Source organism: Oncorhynchus nerka, linkage group LG9b, assembly GCF_034236695.1.
Source record: "Oncorhynchus nerka isolate Pitt River linkage group LG9b, Oner_Uvic_2.0, whole genome shotgun sequence".
In the NCBI taxonomy this organism is placed as follows: Eukaryota; Metazoa; Chordata; class Actinopteri; order Salmoniformes; family Salmonidae; genus Oncorhynchus; species Oncorhynchus nerka.
The window spans coordinates 43,748,225-43,769,469 of record NC_088424.1 but is presented as its reverse complement, the minus strand read 5'-3'; the positions used below and the strand labels follow the sequence as shown (position 1 = coordinate 43,769,469).

Below are 21,245 nucleotides of genomic sequence, written 5' to 3'. Positions count from 1 at the left end.
GAGAGAGGACAGGACTATCAACCCAGTTTACTACTGCAGGTGGCTAGCACATAGGAGAGAGGACAGGAGAGAGGACAGGAGAGAGGACAGGACTATCAACCCAGTTCACTACTGCAGGTGGCTAGCACACAGGAGAGAGGACAGAACTATCAACCCAGTTCACTACTGCAGTTGACTAGCAAACAGGAGAGAGGACAGGAGAGAGGACAGGAGAGAGGACAGAACTATCAACCCAGTTCACTACTGCAGGTGGCTAGCACACAGGAGAGAGGACAGGAAAGAGGACAGAACTATCAACCCAGTTCACTACTGCAGGTGACTAGCACACAGGAGAGAGGACAGGAGAGAGGACAGGACTATCAACCCAGTTCACTACTGCAGTTGACTAGCACACAGGAGAGAGGACAGGAGAGAGGACAGGAGAGAGGACAGAGAGAGGACAGGACTGTCAACCCAGTTCACTACTGCAGGTGACTAGCACACAGGAGAGAGGACAGGAAAGAGGACAGAACTATCAACCCAGTTCACTACTGCAGGTGACTAGCACACAGGAGAGAGGACAGGAGAGAGGACAGGACTATCAACCCAGTTCACTACTGCAGGTGGCTAGCACACAGGAGAGAGGACAGAACTATCAACCCAGTTCACTACTGCAGGTGACTAGCACACAGGAGAGAGGACAGGACTATCACCCAGTTCACTACTGCAGGTGACTAGCACACAGGAGAGAGGACAGGAGAGAGGACAGAACTATCAACCCAGTTCACTACTGCAGGTGACTAGCACACAGGAGAGAGGACAGGAGAGAGGACAGGACTATCAACCCAGTTCATTACTGCAGGTGACTAGCACACAGGAGAGAGGACAGGAGAGAGGACAGGACTATCAACCCAGTTCACTACTGCAGGTGGCTAGCACACAGGAGAGAGGACAGAACTATCAACCCAGTTCACTACTGCAGGTGACTAGCACACAGGAGAGAGGACAGGAGAGAGGACAGGACTATCAACCCAGTTCATTACTGCAGGTGACTAGCACACAGGAGAGAGGACAGGAGAGAGGACAGGACTGTCAACCCAGTTCACTACTGCAGGTGACTAGCACACAGGAGAGAGGACAGGACTATCAACCCAGTTCACTACCGCAGGTGACTAGCACACAGGAGAGAGGACAGAACTATCAACCCAGTTCACTACTGCAGGTGACTAGCACACAGGAGAGAGGACAGGAGAGAGGACAGAACTATCAACCCAGTTCACTACTGCAGGTGACTAGCACACAGGAGAGAGGACAGGACTATCAACCCAGTTCACTACTGCAGGTGACTAGCACACAGGAGAGAGGACAGGAGAGAGGACAGAACTATCAACCCAGTTCACTACTGCAGGTGGGTAGCACACAGGAGAGAGGACAGAACTATCAACCCAGTTCACTACTGCAGTTGACTAGCACAGGAGAGAGGACAGGAGAGAGGACAGAGAGAGGACAGGACTGTCAACCCAGTTCACTACTGCAGGTGACTAGCACACAGGAGAGAGGACAGGAGAGAGGACAGGACTATCAACCCAGTTCACTACTGCAGGTGGCTAGCACATAGGAGAGAGGACAGGAGAGAGGACAGAACTATCAACCCAGTTCACTACTGCAGGTGACTAGCACACAGGAGAGAGGACAGGAGAGAGGACAGGACTATCAACCCAGTTCATTACTGCAGGTGACTAGCACACAGGAGAGAGGACAGAACTATCAACCCAGTTCACTACTGCAGTTGATTAGCACACAGGAGAGAGGACAGGAGAGAGGACAGGACTATCAACCCAGTTCACTACTACAGGTGGCTAGCACACAGGAGAGAGGACAGGACTATCAACCCAGTTCACTACTACAGGTGGCTAGCACACAGGAGAGAGGACATAACTATCAACCCAGTTCACTACTGCAGTTGACTAGCACACAGGAGAGAGGACAGGAGAGAGGACAGGAGAGAGGACAGAACTATCAACCCAGTTCACTACTGCAGGTGGCTAGCACACAGGAGAGAGGACAGGAAAGAGGACAGAACTATCAACCCAGTTCACTACTGCAGGTGACTAGCACACAGGAGAGAGGACAGGAGAGAGGACATGACTATCAACCCAGTTCACTACTGCAGTTGACTAGCACACAGGAGAGAGGACAGGAGAGAGGACAGAGAGAGGACAGGACTGTCAACCCAGTTCACTACTGCAGGTGACTAGCACACAGGAGAGAGGACAGGAAAGAGGACAGAACTATCAACCCAGTTCACTACTGCAGGTGACTAGCACACAGGAGAGAGGACAGGACTATCAACCCAGTTCACTACTGCAGGTGACTAGCACACAGGAGAGAGAACAGGAGAGAGGACAGAACTATCAACCCAGTTCACTACTGCAGGTGACTAGCACACAGGAGAGAGGACAGGAGAGAGGACAGGACTATCAACCCAGTTCACTACTGCAGGTGGCTAGCACATAGGAGAGAGGACAGGAGAGAGGACAGAACTATCAACCCAGTTCACTACTGCAGGTGACTAGCACACAGGAGAGAGGACAGGAGAGAGGACAGGACTATCAACCCAGTTCACTACTGCAGGTGACTAGCACACAGGAGAGAGGACAGGAGAGAGGACAGGACTATCAACCCAGTTCACTACTGCAGGTGACTAGCACACAGGAGAGAGGACAGGAGAGAGGACAGGACTATCAACCCAGTTCATTACTGCAGGTGACTAGCACACAGGAGAGAGGACAGAACTATCAACCCATTTCACTACTGCAGGTGACTAGCACACAGGAGAGAGGACAGGAGAGAGGACAGGACTATCAACCCAGTTCACTACTACAGGTGGCTAGCACACAGGAGAGAGGACAGGACTATCAACCCAGTTTACTACTGCAGGTGGCTAGCACATAGGAGAGAGGACAGGAGAGAGGACAGGAGAGAGGACAGGACTATCAACCCAGTTCACTACTGCAGGTGGCTAGCACAGAGGAGAGAGGACAGAACTATCAACCCAGTTCACTACTGCAGTTGACTAGCAAACAGGAGAGAGGACAGGAGAGAGGACAGGAGAGAGGACAGGACTATCAACCCAGTTCACTACTGCAGGTGGCTAGCACACAGGAGAGAGGACAGGAAAGAGGACAGAACTATCAACCCAGTTCATTACTGCAGGTGGCTAGCACACAGGAGAGAGGACAGGAAAGAGGACAGAACTATCAACCCAGTTCACTACTGCAGGTGACTAGCACACAGGAGAGAGGACAGGAGAGAGGACAGGACTATCAACCCAGTTCACTACTGCAGTTGACTAGCACACAGGAGAGAGGACAGGAGAGAGGACAGAGAGAGGACAGGACTGTCAACCCAGTTCACTACTGCAGGTGACTAGCACACAGGAGAGAGGACAGGAGAGAGGACAGGACTATCAACCCATTTCACTACTGCAGGTGGCTAGCACACAGGAGAGAGGACAGAACTATCAACCCAGTTCACTACTGCAGGTGACTAGCACACAGGAGAGAGGACAGGACTATCAACCCAGTTCACTACTGCAGGTGACTAGCACACAGGAGAGAGGACAGGAGAGAGGACAGAACTATCAACCCAGTTCACTACTGCAGGTGACTAGCACACAGGAGAGAGGACAGGAGAGAGGACAGGAGAGAGGACAGAGAGAGGACAGGAGAGAGGACAGGACTGTCAACCCAGTTCACTACTGCAGGTGACTAGCACACAGGAGAGAGGACAGGACTATCAACCCAGTTCACTACCGCAGGTGACTAGCACACAGGAGAGAGGACAGAACTATCAACCCAGTTCACTACTGCAGGTGACTAGCACACAGGAGAGAGGACAGGAGAGAGGACAGAACTATCAACCCAGTTCACTACTGCAGGTGGCTAGCACACAGGAGAGAGGACAGAACTATCAACCCAGTTCACTACTGCAGTTGACTAGCACAGGAGAGAGGACAGGAGAGAGGACAGAGAGAGGACAGGACTGTCAACCCAGTTCACTACTGCAGGTGACTAGCACACAGGAGAGAGGACAGGAGAGAGGACAGGACTATCAACCCAGTTCACTACTGCAGGTGGCTAGCACATAGGAGAGAGGACAGGAGAGAGGACAGAACTATCAACCCAGTTCACTACTGCAGGTGACTAGCACACAGGAGAGAGGACAGGACTATCAACCCAGTTCACTACTGCAGGTGACTAGCACACAGGAGAGAGGACAGGAGAGAGGACAGGACTATCAACCCAGTTCACTACTGCAGGTGACTAGCACACAGGAGAGAGGACAGGAGAGAGGACAGGACTATCAACCCAGTTCATTACTGCAGGTGACTAGCACACAGGAGAGAGGACAGAACTATCAACCCAGTTCACTACTGCAGTTGATTAGCACACAGGAGAGAGGACAGGAGAGAGGACAGGACTATCAACCCAGTTCACTACTACAGGTGGCTAGCACACAGGAGAGAGGACAGGACTATCAACCCAGTTTACTACTGCAGGTGGCTAGCACATATGAGAGAGGACAGGAGAGAGGACAGGAGAGAGGACAGGACTATCAACCCAGTTCACTACTGCAGGTGGCTAGCAAACAGGAGAGAGGACAGGAGAGAGGACAGGAGAGAGGACAGAACTATCAACCCAGTTCACTACTGCAGGTGGCTAGCACACAGGAGAGAGGACAGGAAAGAGGACAGAACTATCAACCCAGTTCACTACTGCAGGTGACTAGCACACAGGAGAGAGGACAGGAGAGAGGACAGGACTATCAACCCAGTTCACTACTGCAGTTGACTAGCACACAGGAGAGAGGACAGGAGAGAGGACAGGAGAGAGGACAGAGAGAGGACAGGACTGTCAACCCAGTTCACTACTGCAGGTGACTAGCACACAGGAGAGAGGACAGGAAAGAGGACAGAACTATCAACCCAGTTCACTACTGCAGGTGACTAGCACACAGGAGAGAGGACAGGAGAGAGGACAGGACTATCAACCCAGTTCACTACTGCAGGTGGCTAGCACACAGGAGAGAGGACAGAACTATCAACCCAGTACACTACTGCAGGTGGCTAGCACACAGGAGAGAGGACAGAACGATCAACCCAGTTCACTACTGCAGGTGACTAGCACACAGGAGAGAGGACAGGACTATCAACCCAGTTCACTACTGCAGGTGACTAGCACACAGGAGAGAGGACAGGAGAGAGGACAGAACTATCAACCCAGTTCACTACTGCAGGTGACTAGCACACAGGAGAGAGGACAGGAGAGAGGACAGGACTATCAACCCAGTTCATTACTGCAGGTGACTAGCACACAGGAGAGAGGACAGGAGAGAGGACAGGACTATCAACCCAGTTCACTACTGCAGGTGGCTAGCACACAGGAGAGAGGACAGAACTATCAACCCAGTTCACTACTGCAGTTGACTAGCACACAGGAGAGAGGACAGGAGAGAGGACAGAGAGAGGACAGGAGAGAGGACAGGACTGTCAACCCAGTTCACTACTGCAGGTGACTAGCACACAGGAGAGAGGACAGGACTATCAACCCAGTTCACTACCGCAGGTGACTAGCACACAGGAGAGAGGACAGAACTATCAACCCAGTTCACTACTGCAGGTGACTAGCACACAGGAGAGAGGACAGGAGAGAGGACAGAACTATCAACCCAGTTCACTACTGCAGGTGACTAGCACACAGGAGAGAGGACAGGAGAGAGGACAGAACTATCAACCCAATTCACTACTGCAGGTGGCTAGCACACAGGAGAGAGGACAGGACTATCAACCCAGTACACTACTGCAGGTGACTAGCACACAGGAGAGAGGACAGGAGAGAGGACAGAACTATCAACCCAGTTCACTACTGCAGGTGGCTAGCACACAGGAGAGAGGACAGAACTATCAACCCAGTTCACTACTGCAGTTGACTAGCACAGGAGAGAGGACAGAGAGAGGACAGGACTGTCAACCCAGTTCACTACTGCAGGTGACTAGCACACAGGAGAGAGGACAGGAGAGAGGACAGAACTATCAACCCAGTTCACTACTGCAGGTGGCTAGCACACAGGAGAGAGGACAGAACTATCAACCCAGTTCACTACTGCAGGTGACTAGCACACAGGAGAGAGGACAGGACTATCAACCCAGTTCACTACTGCAGGTGACTAGCACACAGGAGAGAGGACAGGAGAGAGGACAGAACTATCAACCCAGTTCACTACTGCAGGTGACTAGCACACAGGAGAGAGGACAGGAGAGAGGACAGGACTATCAACCCAGTTCACTACTGCAGGTGGCTAGCACATAGGAGAGAGGACAGGAGAGAGGACAGAACTATCAACCCAGTTCACTACTGCAGGTGACTAGCACACAGGAGAGAGGACAGAACTATCAACCCATTTCACTACTGCAGGTGACTAGCACACAGGAGAGAGGACAGGAGAGAGGACAGGACTATCAACCCAGTTCATTACTGCAGGTGACTAGCACACAGGAGAGAGGACAGGACTATCAACCCAGTTTACTACTGCAGGTGGCTAGCACATAGGAGAGAGGACAGGAGAGAGGACAGGAGAGAGGACAGGACTATCAACCCAGTTCACTACTGCAGGTGGCTAGCACACAGGAGAGAGGACAGAACTATCAACCCAGTTCACTACTGCAGTTGACTAGCAAACAGGAGAGAGGACAGGAGAGAGGACAGGACTATCAACCCAGTTCACTACTGCAGGTGACTAGCACACAGGAGAGAGGACAGAACTATCAACCCAGTTCACTACTACAGGTGGCTAGCACACAGGAGAGAGGACAGGAAAGAGGACAGAACTATCAACCCAGTTCACTACTACAGGTGACTAGCACACAGGAGAGAGGACAGGAAAGAGGACAGAACTATCAACCCAGTTCATTACTGCAGGTGGCTAGCACACAGGAGAGAGGACAGGAAAGAGGACAGAACTATCAACCCAGTTCACTACTGCAGGTGACTAGCACACAGGAGAGAGGACAGGAGAGAGGACAGGACTATCAACCCAGTTCACTACTGCAGTTGACTAGCACACAGGAGAGAGGACAGGAGAGAGGACAGAGAGAGGACAGGACTGTCAACCCAGTTCACTACTGCAGGTGACTAGCACACAGGAGAGAGGACAGGAGAGAGGACAGGACTATCAACCCAGTTCACTACTGCAGGTGGCTAGCACACAGGAGAGAGGACAAAACTATCAACCCAGTTCACTACTGCAGTTGACTAGCACACAGGAGAGAGGACAGGAGAGACGACAGGAGAGAGGACAGGAGAGAGGACAGGACTGTCAACCCAGTTCACTACTGCAGGTGACTAGCACACAGGAGAGAGGACAGGAGAGAGGACAGGACTATCAACCCAGTTCACTACTGCAGGTGACTAGCACACAGGAGAGAGGACAGAACTATCAACCCAGTTCACTACTGCAGGTGACTAGCACACAGGAGAGAGGACAGAACTATCAACCCAGTTCACTACTGCAGGTGGCTAGCACACAGGAGAGAGGACAGAACTATCAACCCAGTTCACTACTGCAGGTGACTAGCACACAGGAGAGAGGACAGGACTATCAACCCAGTTCACTACTGCAGGTGACTAGCACACAGGAGAGAGGACAGGACTATCAACCCAGTTCACTACTGCAGTTGACTAGCACACAGGAGAGAGGACAGGAGAGAGGACAGGACTATCAACCCAGTTCATTACTGCAGGTGACTAGTGTGACGACCCTCCCACTCTGTCTGCCGTATTCTCTCTGTTATTTCCTTATTAGGATGCTGGTGGGCGGAGTTGGGAGGGTCGTCAGCTACATGGGAAACACCTGGGCCCGGTGTCTCCCAGGATAAATACACCACTTCCCCATTCATGGAGGAGACTCTCTCCATGCAGACACCCTCTGTAGATTGTGTTGTGGTTCTTGATGGCCGTTTATTTGTTTGTTTGCTTTGGCACCTTTCATCACCCTGCATTATCACATTCACGCATGCAAAACACTCACTTACACTACTGATTACTGATTACACACACCATTGTATATTATATTTATTTGCTTTAGTTAATAAATATATATCTTTCTACTCATTATCTCCACGTTGTCTCCCTTTGTTACGGGCTTTGAGCCGGTTCGTGACACTAGCACACAGGAGAGAGGACAGGACTATCAACCCAGTTCACTACTGCAGTTGACTAGCACACAGGAGAGAGGACAGGAGAGAGGACAGGACTATCAACCCAGTTCACTACTGCAGGTGACTAGCACACAGGAGAGAGGACAGGAGAGAGGACAGGACTATCAACCCAGTTCATTACTGCAGGTGACTAGCACACAGGAGAGAGGACAGAACTATCAACCCATTTCACTACTGCAGGTGACTAGCACACAGGAGAGAGGACAGGAGAGAGGACAGGACTATCAACCCAGTTCATTACTGCAGGTGACTAGCACACAGGAGAGAGGACAGGAGAGAGGACAGGACTATCAACCCAGTTCATTACTGCAGGTGACTAGCACACAGGAGAGAGGACAGAACTATCAACCCAGTTCACTACTGCAGGTGGCTAGCACACAGGAGAGAGGACAGGAGAGAGGACAGGAGAGAGGACAGGACTATCAACCCAGTTCACTACTGCAGGTGGCTAGCACACAGGAGAGAGGACAGGAGAGAGGACAGAACTATCAACCCAGTTCACTACTGCAGGTGACTAGCACACAGGAGAGAGGACAGGAGAGAGGACATGACTATCAACCCAGTTCACTACTGCAGGTGACTAGCACACAGGAGAGAGGACAGAACTATCAACCCAGTTCACTACTGCAGGTGACTAGCACACAGGAGAGAGGACAGGAGAGAGGACAGAACTATCAACCCAGTTCACTACTACAAGTGACTAGCACACAGGAGAGAGGACAGGAGAGAGGACATAACTATCAACCCAGTTCACTACTACAGGTGACTAGCACACAGGAGAGAGGACAGGACTATCAACCCAGTTCACTACTACAGGTGACTAGCACACAGGAGAGAGGACAGGAGAGAGGACAGGACTATCAACCCAGTTCACTACTACAGGTGACTAGCACACAGGAGAGAGGACAGGAGAGAGGACAGAACTATCAACCCAGTTCACTACTACAGGTGACTAGCACACAGGAGAGAGGACAGAACTATCAACCCAGTTCACTACTGCAGGTGACTAGCACACAGGAGAGAGGACAGGAGAGAGGACAGGACTATCAACCCAGTTCACTACTACAGGTGACTAGCACACAGGAGAGAGGACAGGACTATCAACCCAGTTCACTACTACAAGTGACTAGCACACAGGAGAGAGGACAGGAGAGAGGACAGAACTATCAACCCAGTTCACTACTACAGGTGACTAGCACACAGGAGAGAGGACAGGAGAGAGGACAGGACTATCAACCCAGTTCACTACTACAGGTGACTAGCACACAGGAGAGAGGACAGGAGAGAGGACAGGACTATCAACCCAGTTCACTACTACAGGTGACTAGCACACAGGAGAGAGGACAGGACTATCAACCCAGTTCACTACTACAGGTGACTAGCACACAGGAGAGAGGACAGGAGAGAGGACAGAACTATCAACCCAGTTCACTACTACAGGTGACTAGCACACAGGAGAGAGGACAGGAGAGAGGACAGAACTATCAACCCAGTTCACTACTGCAGGTGACTAGCACACAGGAGAGAGGACAGGAGAGAGGACAGGACTATCAACCCAGTTCACTACTACAGGTGACTAGCACACAGGAGAGAGGACATGAGAGAGGAGAGAACTATCAACCCAGTTCACTACTACAGGTGACTAGCACACAGGAGAGAGGACAGGACTATCAACCCAGTTCACTACTGCAGATGACTAGCACACAGGAGAGAGGACAGGACTATCAACCCAGTTCACTACTACAGTTGACTAGCACACAGGAGAGAGGACAGGACTATCAACCCAGTTTACTACTGCAGGTGGCTAGCACAGAGGAGAGAGGACAGGAGAGAGGACAGGAGAGAGGACAGGAGAGAGGACAGGAGAGAGGACAGGAGAGAGGACAGGACTATCAACCCAGTTCACTACTGCAGGTGACTAGCACACAGGAGAGAGGACAGGAGAGAGGACAGGACTATCAACCCAGTTCATTACTGCAGGTGACTAGCACACAGGAGAGAGGACAGAACTATCAACCCATTTCACTACTGCAGGTGACTAGCACACAGGAGAGAGGACAGGAGAGAGGACAGGACTATCAACCCAGTTCATTACTGCAGGTGACTAGCACACAGGAGAGAGGACAGGAGAGAGGACAGGACTATCAACCCAGTTCATTACTGCAGGTGACTAGCACACAGGAGAGAGGACAGAACTATCAACCCAGTTCACTACTGCAGGTGGCTAGCACATAGGAGAGAGGACAGGAGAGAAGACAGGACTATCAACCCAGTTCACTACTGCAGGTGGCTAGCACACAGGAGAGAGGACAGAACTATCAACCCAGTTCACTACTGCAGTTGACTAGCACACAGGAGAGAGGACAGGAGAGAGGACAGGAGAGAGGACAGGACTATCAACCCAGTTCACTACTGCAGGTGGCTAGCACACAGGAGAGAGGACAGGAGAGAGGACAGAACTATCAACCCAGTTCACTACTGCAGGTGACTAGCACACAGGAGAGAGGACAGGAGAGAGGACAGGACTATCAACCCAGTTCACTACTGCAGGTGACTAGCACACAGGAGAGAGGACAGAACTATCAACCCAGTTCACTACTGCAGGTGACTAGCACACAGGAGAGAGGACAGGAGAGAGGACAGAACTATCAACCCAGTTCACTACTACAAGTGACTAGCACACAGGAGAGAGGACAGGAGAGAGGACATAACTATCAACCCAGTTCACTACTACAGGTGACTAGCACACAGGAGAGAGGACAGGACTATCAACCCAGTTCACTACTACAGGTGACTAGCACACAGGAGAGAGGACAGGAGAGAGGACAGGACTATCAACCCAGTTCACTACTACAGGTGACTAGCACACAGGAGAGAGGACAGGAGAGAGGACAGAACTATCAACCCAGTTCACTACTACAGGTGACTAGCACACAGGAGAGAGGACAGAACTATCAACCCAGTTCACTACTACAGGTGACTAGCACACAGGAGAGAGGACAGGAGAGAGGACAGGACTATCAACCCAGTTCACTACTACAGGTGACTAGCACACAGGAGAGAGGACAGGAGAGAGGACAGGACTATCAACCCAGTTCACTACTACAGGTGACTAGCACACAGGAGAGAGGACAGGACTATCAACCCAGTTCACTACTACAGGTGACTAGCACACAGGAGAGAGGACAGGAGAGAGGACAGAACTATCAACCCAGTTCACTACTACAGGTGACTAGCACACAGGAGAGAGGACAGGAGAGAGGACAGAACTATCAACCCAGTTCACTACTGCAGGTGACTAGCACACAGGAGAGAGGACAGGAGAGAGGACAGGACTATCAACCCAGTTCACTACTACAGGTGACTAGCACACAGGAGAGAGGACATGAGAGAGGAGAGAACTATCAACCCAGTTCACTACTACAGGTGACTAGCACACAGGAGAGAGGACAGGACTATCAACCCAGTTCACTACTGCAGATGACTAGCACACAGGAGAGAGGACAGGACTATCAACCCAGTTCACTACTACAGTTGACTAGCACACAGGAGAGAGGACAGGACTATCAACCCAGTTTACTACTGCAGGTGGCTAGCACAGAGGAGAGAGGACAGGAGAGAGGACAGGAGAGAGGACAGGAGAGAGGACAGGAGAGAGGACAGGACTATCAACCCAGTTCACTACTGCAGGTGGCTAGCACACAGGAGAGAGGACAGGAGAGAGGACAGGACTATCAACCCAGTTTACTACTGCAGGTGGCTAGCACAGAGGAGAGAGGACAGGAGAGAGGACAGGAGAGAGGACAGGAGAGAGGACAGGACTATCAACCCAGTTCACTACTGCAGGTGACTAGCACACAGGAGAGAGGACAGAACTATCAACCCAGTTCACTACTGCAGTTGACTAGCACACAGGAGAGAGGACAGGAGAGAGGACAGGACTATCAACCCAGTTCACTACTGCAGGTGACTAGCACACAGGAGAGAGGACAGGAGAGAGGACAGAACTATCAACCCAGTTCACTACTGCAGGTGACTAGCACACAGGAGAGAGGACAGGAGAGAGGACAGGACTATCAACCCAGTTCACTACTGCAGGTGACTAGCACACAGGAGAGAGGACAGGACTATCAACCCAGTTCATTACTGCAGGTGACTAGCACACAGGAGAGAGGACAGAACTATCAACCCATTTCACTACTGCAGGTGACTAGCACACAGGAGAGAGTACAGGAGAGAGGACAGGACTATCAACCCAGTTCATTACTGCAGGTGACTAGCACACAGGAGAGAGGACAGAACTATCAACCCAGTTCACTACTGCAGTTGAATAGCACACAGGAGAGAGGACAGGAGAGAGGACAGGAGAGAGGACAGGACTGTCAACCCAGTTCACTACTGCAGGTGACTAGCACACAGGAGAGAGGACAGGACTATCAACCCAGTTCACTACTGCAGGTGACTAGCACACAGGAGAGAGGACAGGAGAGAGGACATAACTATCAACCCAGTTCACTACTGCAGGTGACTAGCACACAGGAGAGAGGACAGGAGAGAGGACAGGACTATCAACCCAGTTCACTACTACAGGTGACTAGCACACAGGAGAGAGGACAGGAGAGAGGACAGAACTATCAACCCAGTTCACTACTGCAGGTGGCTAGCACACAGGAGAGAGGACAGGAGAGAGGACAGGAGAGAGGACAGGACTATCAACCCAGTTCACTACTGCAGGTGGCTAGCACACAGGAGAGAGGACAGGACTATCAACCCAGTTCACTACTACAGGTGACTAGCACACAGGAGAGAGGACAGGAGAGAGGACAGAACTATCAACCCAGTTCACTACTACAGGTGACTAGCACACAGGAGAGAGGACATGAGAGAGGAGAGAACTATCAACCCAGTTCACTACTACAGGTGACTAGCACACAGGAGAGAGGACAGGACTATCAACCCAGTTCACTACTGCAGGTGGCTAGCACACAGGAGAGAGGACAGGACTATCAACCCAGTTCACTACTACAGGTGACTAGCACACAGGAGAGAGGACAGGAGAGAGGACAGAACTATCAACCCAGTTCACTACTGCAGGTGACTAGCACACAGGAGAGAGGACAGGACTATCAACCCAGTTCACTACTGCAGGTGACTAGCACACAGGAGAGAGGACATGAGAGAGGAGAGAACTATCAACCCAGTTCACTACTACAGGTGACTAGCACACAGGAGAGAGGACAGGAGAGAGGACAGGACTATCAACCCAGTTCACTACTGCAGTTGACTAGCACACAGGAGAGAGGACAGGAGAGAGGACAGAACTATCAACCCAGTTCACTACTGCAGGTGACTAGCACACAGGAGAGAGGACAGGACTATCAACCCAGTTTACTACTGCAGGTGACTAGCACACAGGAGAGAGGACAGGAGAGAGGACAGGACTATCAACCCAGTTCACTACTGCAGGTGACTAGCACACAGGAGAGAGGACAGGACTATCAACCCAGTTCACTACTACAGGTGACTAGCACACAGGAGAGAGGACAGGAGAGAGGACAGGACTATCAACCCAGTTTACTACTGCAGGTGGCTAGCACAGAGGAGAGAGGACAGGAGAGAGGACAGGAGAGAGGACAGGAGAGAGGACAGGACTATCAACCCAGTTCACTACTGCAGGTGGCTAGCACACAGGAGAGAGGACAGGAGAGAGGACAGGACTATCAACCCAGTTTACTACTGCAGGTGGCTAGCACAGAGGAGAGAGGACAGGAGAGAGGACAGGAGAGGACAGGAGAGAGGACAGGACTATCAACCCAGTTCACTACTGCAGGTGACTAGCACACAGGAGAGAGGACAGAACTATCAACCCAGTTCACTACTGCAGTTGACTAGCACACAGGAGAGAGGACAGGAGAGAGGACAGGACTATCAACCCAGTTCACTACTGCAGGTGACTAGCACACAGGAGAGAGGACAGGAGAGAGGACAGGACTATCAACCCAGTTCACTACTGCAGGTGACTAGCACACAGGAGAGAGGACAGGAGAGAGGACAGGACTATCAACCCAGTTCATTACTGCAGGTGACTAGCACACAGGAGAGAGGACAGGACTATCAACCCAGTTCATTACTGCAGGTGACTAGCACACAGGAGAGAGGACAGAACTATCAACCCATTTCACTACTGCAGGTGACTAGCACACAGGAGAGAGGACAGAACTATCAACCCAGTTCACTACTGCAGTTGATTAGCACACAGGAGAGAGGACAGGAGAGAGGACAGGAGAGAGGACAGGACTATCAACCCAGTTCATTACTGCAGGTGACTAGCACACAGGAGAGAGGACAGAACTATCAACCCAGTTCACTACTGCAGTTGATTAGCACACAGGAGAGAGGACAGGAGAGAGGACAGGAGAGAGGACAGGACTATCAACCCAGTTCACTACTACAGGTGACTAGCACACAGGAGAGAGGACAGGAGAGAGGACAGGACTATCAACCCAGTTTACTACTGCAGGTGGCTAGCACAGAGGAGAGAGGACAGGAGAGAGGACAGGACTATCAACCCAGTTCACTACTGCAGGTGGCTAGCACACAGGAGAGAGGACAGGACTATCAACCCAGTTCATTACTGCAGGTGACTAGCACACAGGAGAGAGGACAGAACTATCAACCCAGTTCACTACTGCAGTTGATTAGCACACAGGAGAGAGGACAGGAGAGAGGACAGGAGAGAGGACAGGACTGTCAACCCAGTTCACTACTGCAGGTGACTAGCACACAGGAGAGAGGACAGGAGAGAGGACAGGACTATCAACCCAGTTCACTACTGCAGGTGACTAGCACACAGGAGAGAGGACAGGAGAGAGGACATAACTATCAACCCAGTTCACTAATGCAGGTGACTAGCACACAGGAGAGAGGACAGGAGAGAGGACAGGACTATCAACCCAGTTCACTACTGCAGGTGGCTAGCACACAGGAGAGAGGACAGGACTATCAACCCAGTTCACAACTGCAGGTGACTAGCACACAGGAGAGAGGACAGGAGAGAGGACAGGACTATCAACCCAGTTCACTACTGCAGGTGACTAGCACAAAGGAGAGAGGACAGGAGAGAGGACAGAACTATCAACCCAGTTCACTACTGCAGGTGGCTAGCACACAGGAGAGAGGACAGGACTATCAACCCAGTTCACTACTGCAGGTGACTAGCACACAGGAGAGAGGACAGGAGAGAGGACAGGACTATCAACCCAGTTCACTACTGCAGGTGACTAGCACACAGGAGAGAGGACAGGAGAGAGGACAGGACTATCAACCCAGTTCACTACTACAGGTGACTAGCACACAGGAGAGAGGACAGGACTATCAACCCAGTTCACTACTACAGGTGACTAGCACACAGGAGAGAGGACAGGAGAGAGGACAGAACTATCAACCCAGTTCACTACTACAGGTGACTAGCACACAGGAGAGAGGACATGAGAGAGGAAAGAACTATCAACCCAGTTCACTACTACAGGTGACTAGCACACAGGAGAGAGGACAGGAGAGAGGACAGGACTATCAACCCAGTTCACTACTGCAGGTGACTAGCACACAGGAGAGAGGACAGGACTATCAACCCAGTTCACTACTGCAGGTGACTAGCACACAGGAGAGAGGACAGGAGAGAGGACAGGACTATCAACCCAGTTCACTACCACACAGGAGAGAGGACAGGAGAGAGGACAGGACTATCAACCCAGTTTACTACTGCAGGTGACTAGCACACAGGAGAGAGGACAGGAGAGAGGACAGGACTATCAACCCAGTTCACTACTACAGGTGACTAGCACACAGGAGAGAGGACAGGAGAGAGGACAGGACTATCAACCCAGTTTACTACTGCAGGTGGCTAGCACAGAGGAGAGAGGACAGGAGAGAGGACAGGAGAGAGGACAGGAGAGAGGACAGGAGAGAGGACAGGACTATCAACCCAGTTCACTACTGCAGGTGGCTAGCACACAGGAGAGAGGACAGGAGAGAGGACAGGACTATCAACCCAGTTTACTACTGCAGGTGGCTAGCACAGAGGAGAGAGGACAGGAGAGAGGACAGGAGAGAGGACAGGAGAGAGGACAGGACTATCAACCCAGTTCACTACTGCAGGTGACTAGCACACAGGAGAGAGGACAGGACTATCAACCCAGTTCACTACTGCAGGTGACTAGCACACAGGAGAGAGGACAGGAGAGAGGACAGAACTATCAACCCAGTTCACTACTGCAGGTGACTAGCACACAGGAGAGAGGACAGGAGAGAGGACAGGACTATCAACCCAGTTCATTACTGCAGGTGACTAGCACACAGGAGAGAGGACAGAACTATCAACCCATTTCACTACTGCAGGTGACTAGCACACAGGAGAGAGGACAGGAGAGAGGACAGGACTATCAACCCAGTTCATTACTGCAGGTGACTAGCACACAGGAGAGAGGACAGGAGAGAGGACAGGAGAGAGGACAGGACTATCAACCCAGTTCACTACTACAGGTGACTAGCACACAGGAGAGAGGACAGGAGAGAGGACAGGACTATCAACCCAGTTTACTACTGCAGGTGGCTAGCACAGAGGAGAGAGGACAGGAGAGAGGACAGGAGAGAGGACAGGACTATCAACCCAGTTCACTACTGCAGGTGGCTAGCACACAGGAGAGAGGACAGGAGAGAGGACAGGACTATCAACCCAGTTTACTACTGCAGGTGGCTAGCACAGAGGAGAGAGGACAGGAGAGAGGACAGGAGAGAGGACAGGACTATCAACCCAGTTCACTACTGCAGGTGACTAGCACACAGGAGAGAGGACAGAACTATCAACCCAGTTCACTACTGCAGGTGACTAGCACACAGGAGAGAGGACAGAACTATCAACCCATTTCACTACTGCAGGTGACTAGCACACAGGAGAGAGGACAGGAGAGAGGACAGGACTATCAACCCAGTTCATTACTGCAGGTGACTAGCACACAGGAGAGAGGACAGAACTATCAACCCAGTTCACTACTGCAGTTGATTAGCACACAGGAGAGAGGACAGGAGAGAGGACAGGACTGTCAACCCAGTTCACTACTGCAGGTGACTAGCACACAGGAGAGAGGACAGGAGAGAGGACAGGACTATCAACCCAGTTCACTACTACAGGTGACTAGCACACAGGAGAGAGGACAGGAGAGAGGACAGAACTATCAACCCAGTTCACTACTGCAGGTGACTAGCACACAGGAGAGAGGACAGGAGAGAGGACAGGACTATCAACCCAGTTCACTACTACAGGTGACTAGCACACAGGAGAGAGGACAGGAGAGAGGACAGAACTATCAACCCAGTTCACTACTGCAGGTGGCTAGCACACAGGAGAGAGGACAGGACTATCAACCCAGTTCACTACTGCAGGTGACTAGCACACAGGAGAGAGGACAGGAGAGAGGACAGGACTATCAACCCAGTTCACTACTGCAGGTGACTAGCACACAGGAGAGAGGACAGGAGAGAGGACAGAACTATCAACCCAGTTCACTACTGCAGGTGGCTAGCACACAGGAGAGAGGACAGGAGAGAGGACAGGACTATCAACCCAGTTCACTACTGCAGGTGGCTAGCACACAGGAGAGAGGACAGGAGAGAGGACAGGACTATCAACCCAGTTCACTACTGCAGGTGGCTAGCACACAGGAGAGAGGACAGGACTATCAACCCAGTTCACTACTGCAGGTGGCTAGCACACAGGATAGAGGACAGGAGAGAGGACAGGAGAGAGGACAGACAAACAGGACCGGAGAATAGGAGATACAATCTTTGGACAGAATCCTAATCCTAACTACAGTATGTGCGCATATCTTGCCTTTTCAGAAATCATGCATTCATGTCAATCAATAGGCATTAAACACTCTTTGATGGTATGCATATTAAGGAGTGTAGCTTTAAAGCGGGGACACTATGTCTTATGGTTGTTCACATGCCTTCTTAAAATGGTCATGTTTTTGTGTCTGAGGTTATGATGACACATTGTGGGTGTGGCATCGTTTCCCTTTCAATGAAACCTGTTCCTCTTAATCATCAGACAAATTCCTTACAACAAACAGATGACTAAGAAAAGAACCACTCAGGGATCGAAGACAATTCAGAGAATGTTGCCAAACAAGTCTGCTTATATGACAGATGAACCCATCCCAGTGGGTGAAGAGTTGGGGTTTATGACAGATGAACCAGTAGGTGAAGAGTTAGGGGTTATGACAGATGAACCATCCCAGTGGGTGAAGAGTTGGGGTTTATGACAGATGAACCAGTAGGTGAAGAGTTGGGGTTTATGACAGATGAACCAGTAGGTGAAGAGTTGGGGTTTATGACAGATGAACCAGTAGGTGAAGAGTTGGGGTTTATGACAGATGAACCAGTAGGTGAAGAGTTGGGGTTTATGACAGATGAACCAGTAGGTGAAGAGTTGGGGTTTATGACAGATGAACCAGTAGGTGAAGAGTTAGGGTTTATGACAGATGAACCAGTGGGTGAAGAGTTAGGGTTTATGACAGATGAACCAGTAGGTGAAGAGTTGGGGTTTATGACAGATGAACCAGTAGGTGAAGAGTTAGGGTTTATGACAGATGAACCATCCCAGTGGGTGAAGAGTTGGGGTTTATGACAGATGAACCAGTAGGTGAAGAGTTAGGGTTTATGACAGATGAACCAGTAGGTGAAGAGTTGGGGTTTATGACAGATGAACCAGTAGGTGAAGAGTTAGGGTTTATGACAGATGAACCATCCCAGTGGGTGAAGAGTTGGGGTTTATGACAGATGAACCAGTAGGTGAAGAGTTGGGGTTTATGACAGATGAACCATTCCAGTAGGTATAGGAGGTAGAGGAAATGCAGGTTGGTATATAGCTGCTGTAACCCTTAACAGACTTCTCAGGAACAGGGAGGAAGACTGAACGACGTCCTGGCTTTACTAAGAAAAGCACAGCCGCCTCTTACACTTTCTGAGATTCGTTACCTACCCCACCGACAGTCCGAGGATGAACCCTAATGCCGTCTCAATGTGCTAGTCAAATAATTAGAGGGAATCAAGGACAGTCTGCAATAACATTAAAGGCGAAAATCGTAAAATCTCCCAACCGCATAGGGTTCTCGTCAAAAAGAGTGCACTACATAGGGATTAGGGAATAGTGTGTCATTTGTGACACAGATGGGACAGTGTAACAGCATTCCGACCCATTCACCAGGCAGGGTGTGGATTGATACTGTACTCTGTACTGTACCGTACCTGTGAGGGGGCTTTGAACGAAGGTTTAGGAGAGAGACTGCCAGCGCTGTTGATGGAGGTGATGCTTCTGTGAGACGGGGTGGAGTGTAGGGTGTCTTTGAGAGGAGGAGAGTTTGCTGTCCGAGACAGACCAGACAAGCCAGGCAGAGCCGCTACAGCGCCGGGGAGGGGAGGAGAGCTGGCTGTCCGAGACAGACCAGACAGGCCTGCGAGGGCAGACAAGGGAGGCAGGACGGAGACGGCGCCAGGCAGAGCCCCCGCAGACTTCTTCCTCTTGGATGGAGGGATGAGGGAGGAGGGCAGGATGGAAGGGACAGGCTCCTTCTCCATAGCCCTGTACACCAGGTGCATGGCCTGGAGGGGAAAGGAGAAAACAGTTCAGCAAACTTCATTCGCCCCATTTATACCTTGCGTAGGTGTGTCTTAGTGATTGGATTGTCATGAAAGGATGACGAAAACCACATGTTAATGCAAGGTGTAACCAGGCTAATTGGCCTCATTCAGGAATGTGTCTTAACTCCATGAGCTCTCTCCTCCAATCAACTTACCACTGAAAACTCCTCTCTGTCCAAGTGTCCATCTTTATCCACGTCACCGAGGTCCCAAATCTACAGAACAGAATATAACAAAAATATGACCAAACTGTCACAATATATGTTATAGCTAACTTCTTAGTATACAGGAACATGTAGTAGTAGCTCCAGCTTTCCCACTGTTACCACATACCTATCCAATGAAATGGCTAGGGGTAGGGGTGGGGCAGGGGCTAGGGATTGGGGTAGGGGTGGGGTAGGGGGTAGGGCCAGGGGCTAGGTCTTGGGGTAGGGGTGGGCTAGGGGGTGGGGTAGGGGCTAGGGGCTAGGGCCTAGGGGTAGGGCCAGGGGCTAGGTCTTGGGGTAGGCTAGGGGGTGGGGTAGGGGGTAGGAGCTAGGTGGTAGGGAGTTTTCTAGGGGCCAGTTACCACATACCTATCCAATGAAATGGCTAGGGGGTAGGGGGTGGGGTAGGGACTATGTGGTAGGGCTTGGGGTAGGGGGTGGGGTAGGGGCTAGGGGTAGGGGCTAGGTCTTGGGGTAGGGGTGGGCTAGGGGGTGGGGTAGGGGCTAGGGGGGTAGGGGCTAAGGGGTAGGGGCTTGGGAGTAGGGGCTAGGGGGTAGAGGATGGGGGGGGTGGGGTAGGGCCTAGGGGTAAGGGGCCAGGGTAGGGGCTAGGGGCTAGGGTATGGGCTAGGGGTGGGGTAGGGGGTGGGGTAGGGGGTAGGGGGTGGGGTAGGGGCTAGGGTGTAGGGGGTGGGGTAGGGGCTAGGGGTTAGGGGCTAGGGGTTAGGGGCTAGGGTAGGGGCTAGGGTATGGGCTAGGGGTGGGGTAGGGGCTAGGGCATGGGGTAGGGGCTAGGGCATGGGGTAGGGATTGTTTTTGGACAGAACCTTGTCATGTGCTTACCCTTCCTAACACATCCATGGGTAGTTTGGAGTTGATCAGGACAGGTTTGACTTGGTCTCCAGACAAAAGACCGTTGACTGGTAGAAGACTTTCAAAGATGCCATCAAACTTCCTTTTTTCATCAGACTGGAGGAAAGGCAAGACAGGGAGAGAGAGAGACAGGGAGAGAGAGAGACAGGGAAAGAGACAGGGAGAGAGAAACAGGGAAAGAGACAGGGAGAGAGAGAGAGAAACAGAGA

General features: G+C 51.4%; 1 protein-coding gene across 1 annotated transcript in view; it reads right to left on the bottom strand.

Annotated features, from left to right (window-relative positions):
* LOC115122745 (epidermal growth factor receptor substrate 15-like 1) overlaps positions 1 to 21,245 on the bottom strand; it is a 99,775-nt gene that overhangs the window by 61,161 nt on the left and 17,369 nt on the right. The window contains exons 7-9 of the mRNA XM_065013758.1: positions 21,007 to 21,132; positions 20,113 to 20,172; positions 19,565 to 19,918 (exon numbers count right to left, since the gene is read on the bottom strand). Coding sequence (XP_064869830.1) covers positions 19,565 to 19,918; positions 20,113 to 20,172; positions 21,007 to 21,132 — 540 coding nt within the window. The remainder of the gene's footprint in view (positions 1 to 19,564; positions 19,919 to 20,112; positions 20,173 to 21,006; positions 21,133 to 21,245) is intronic.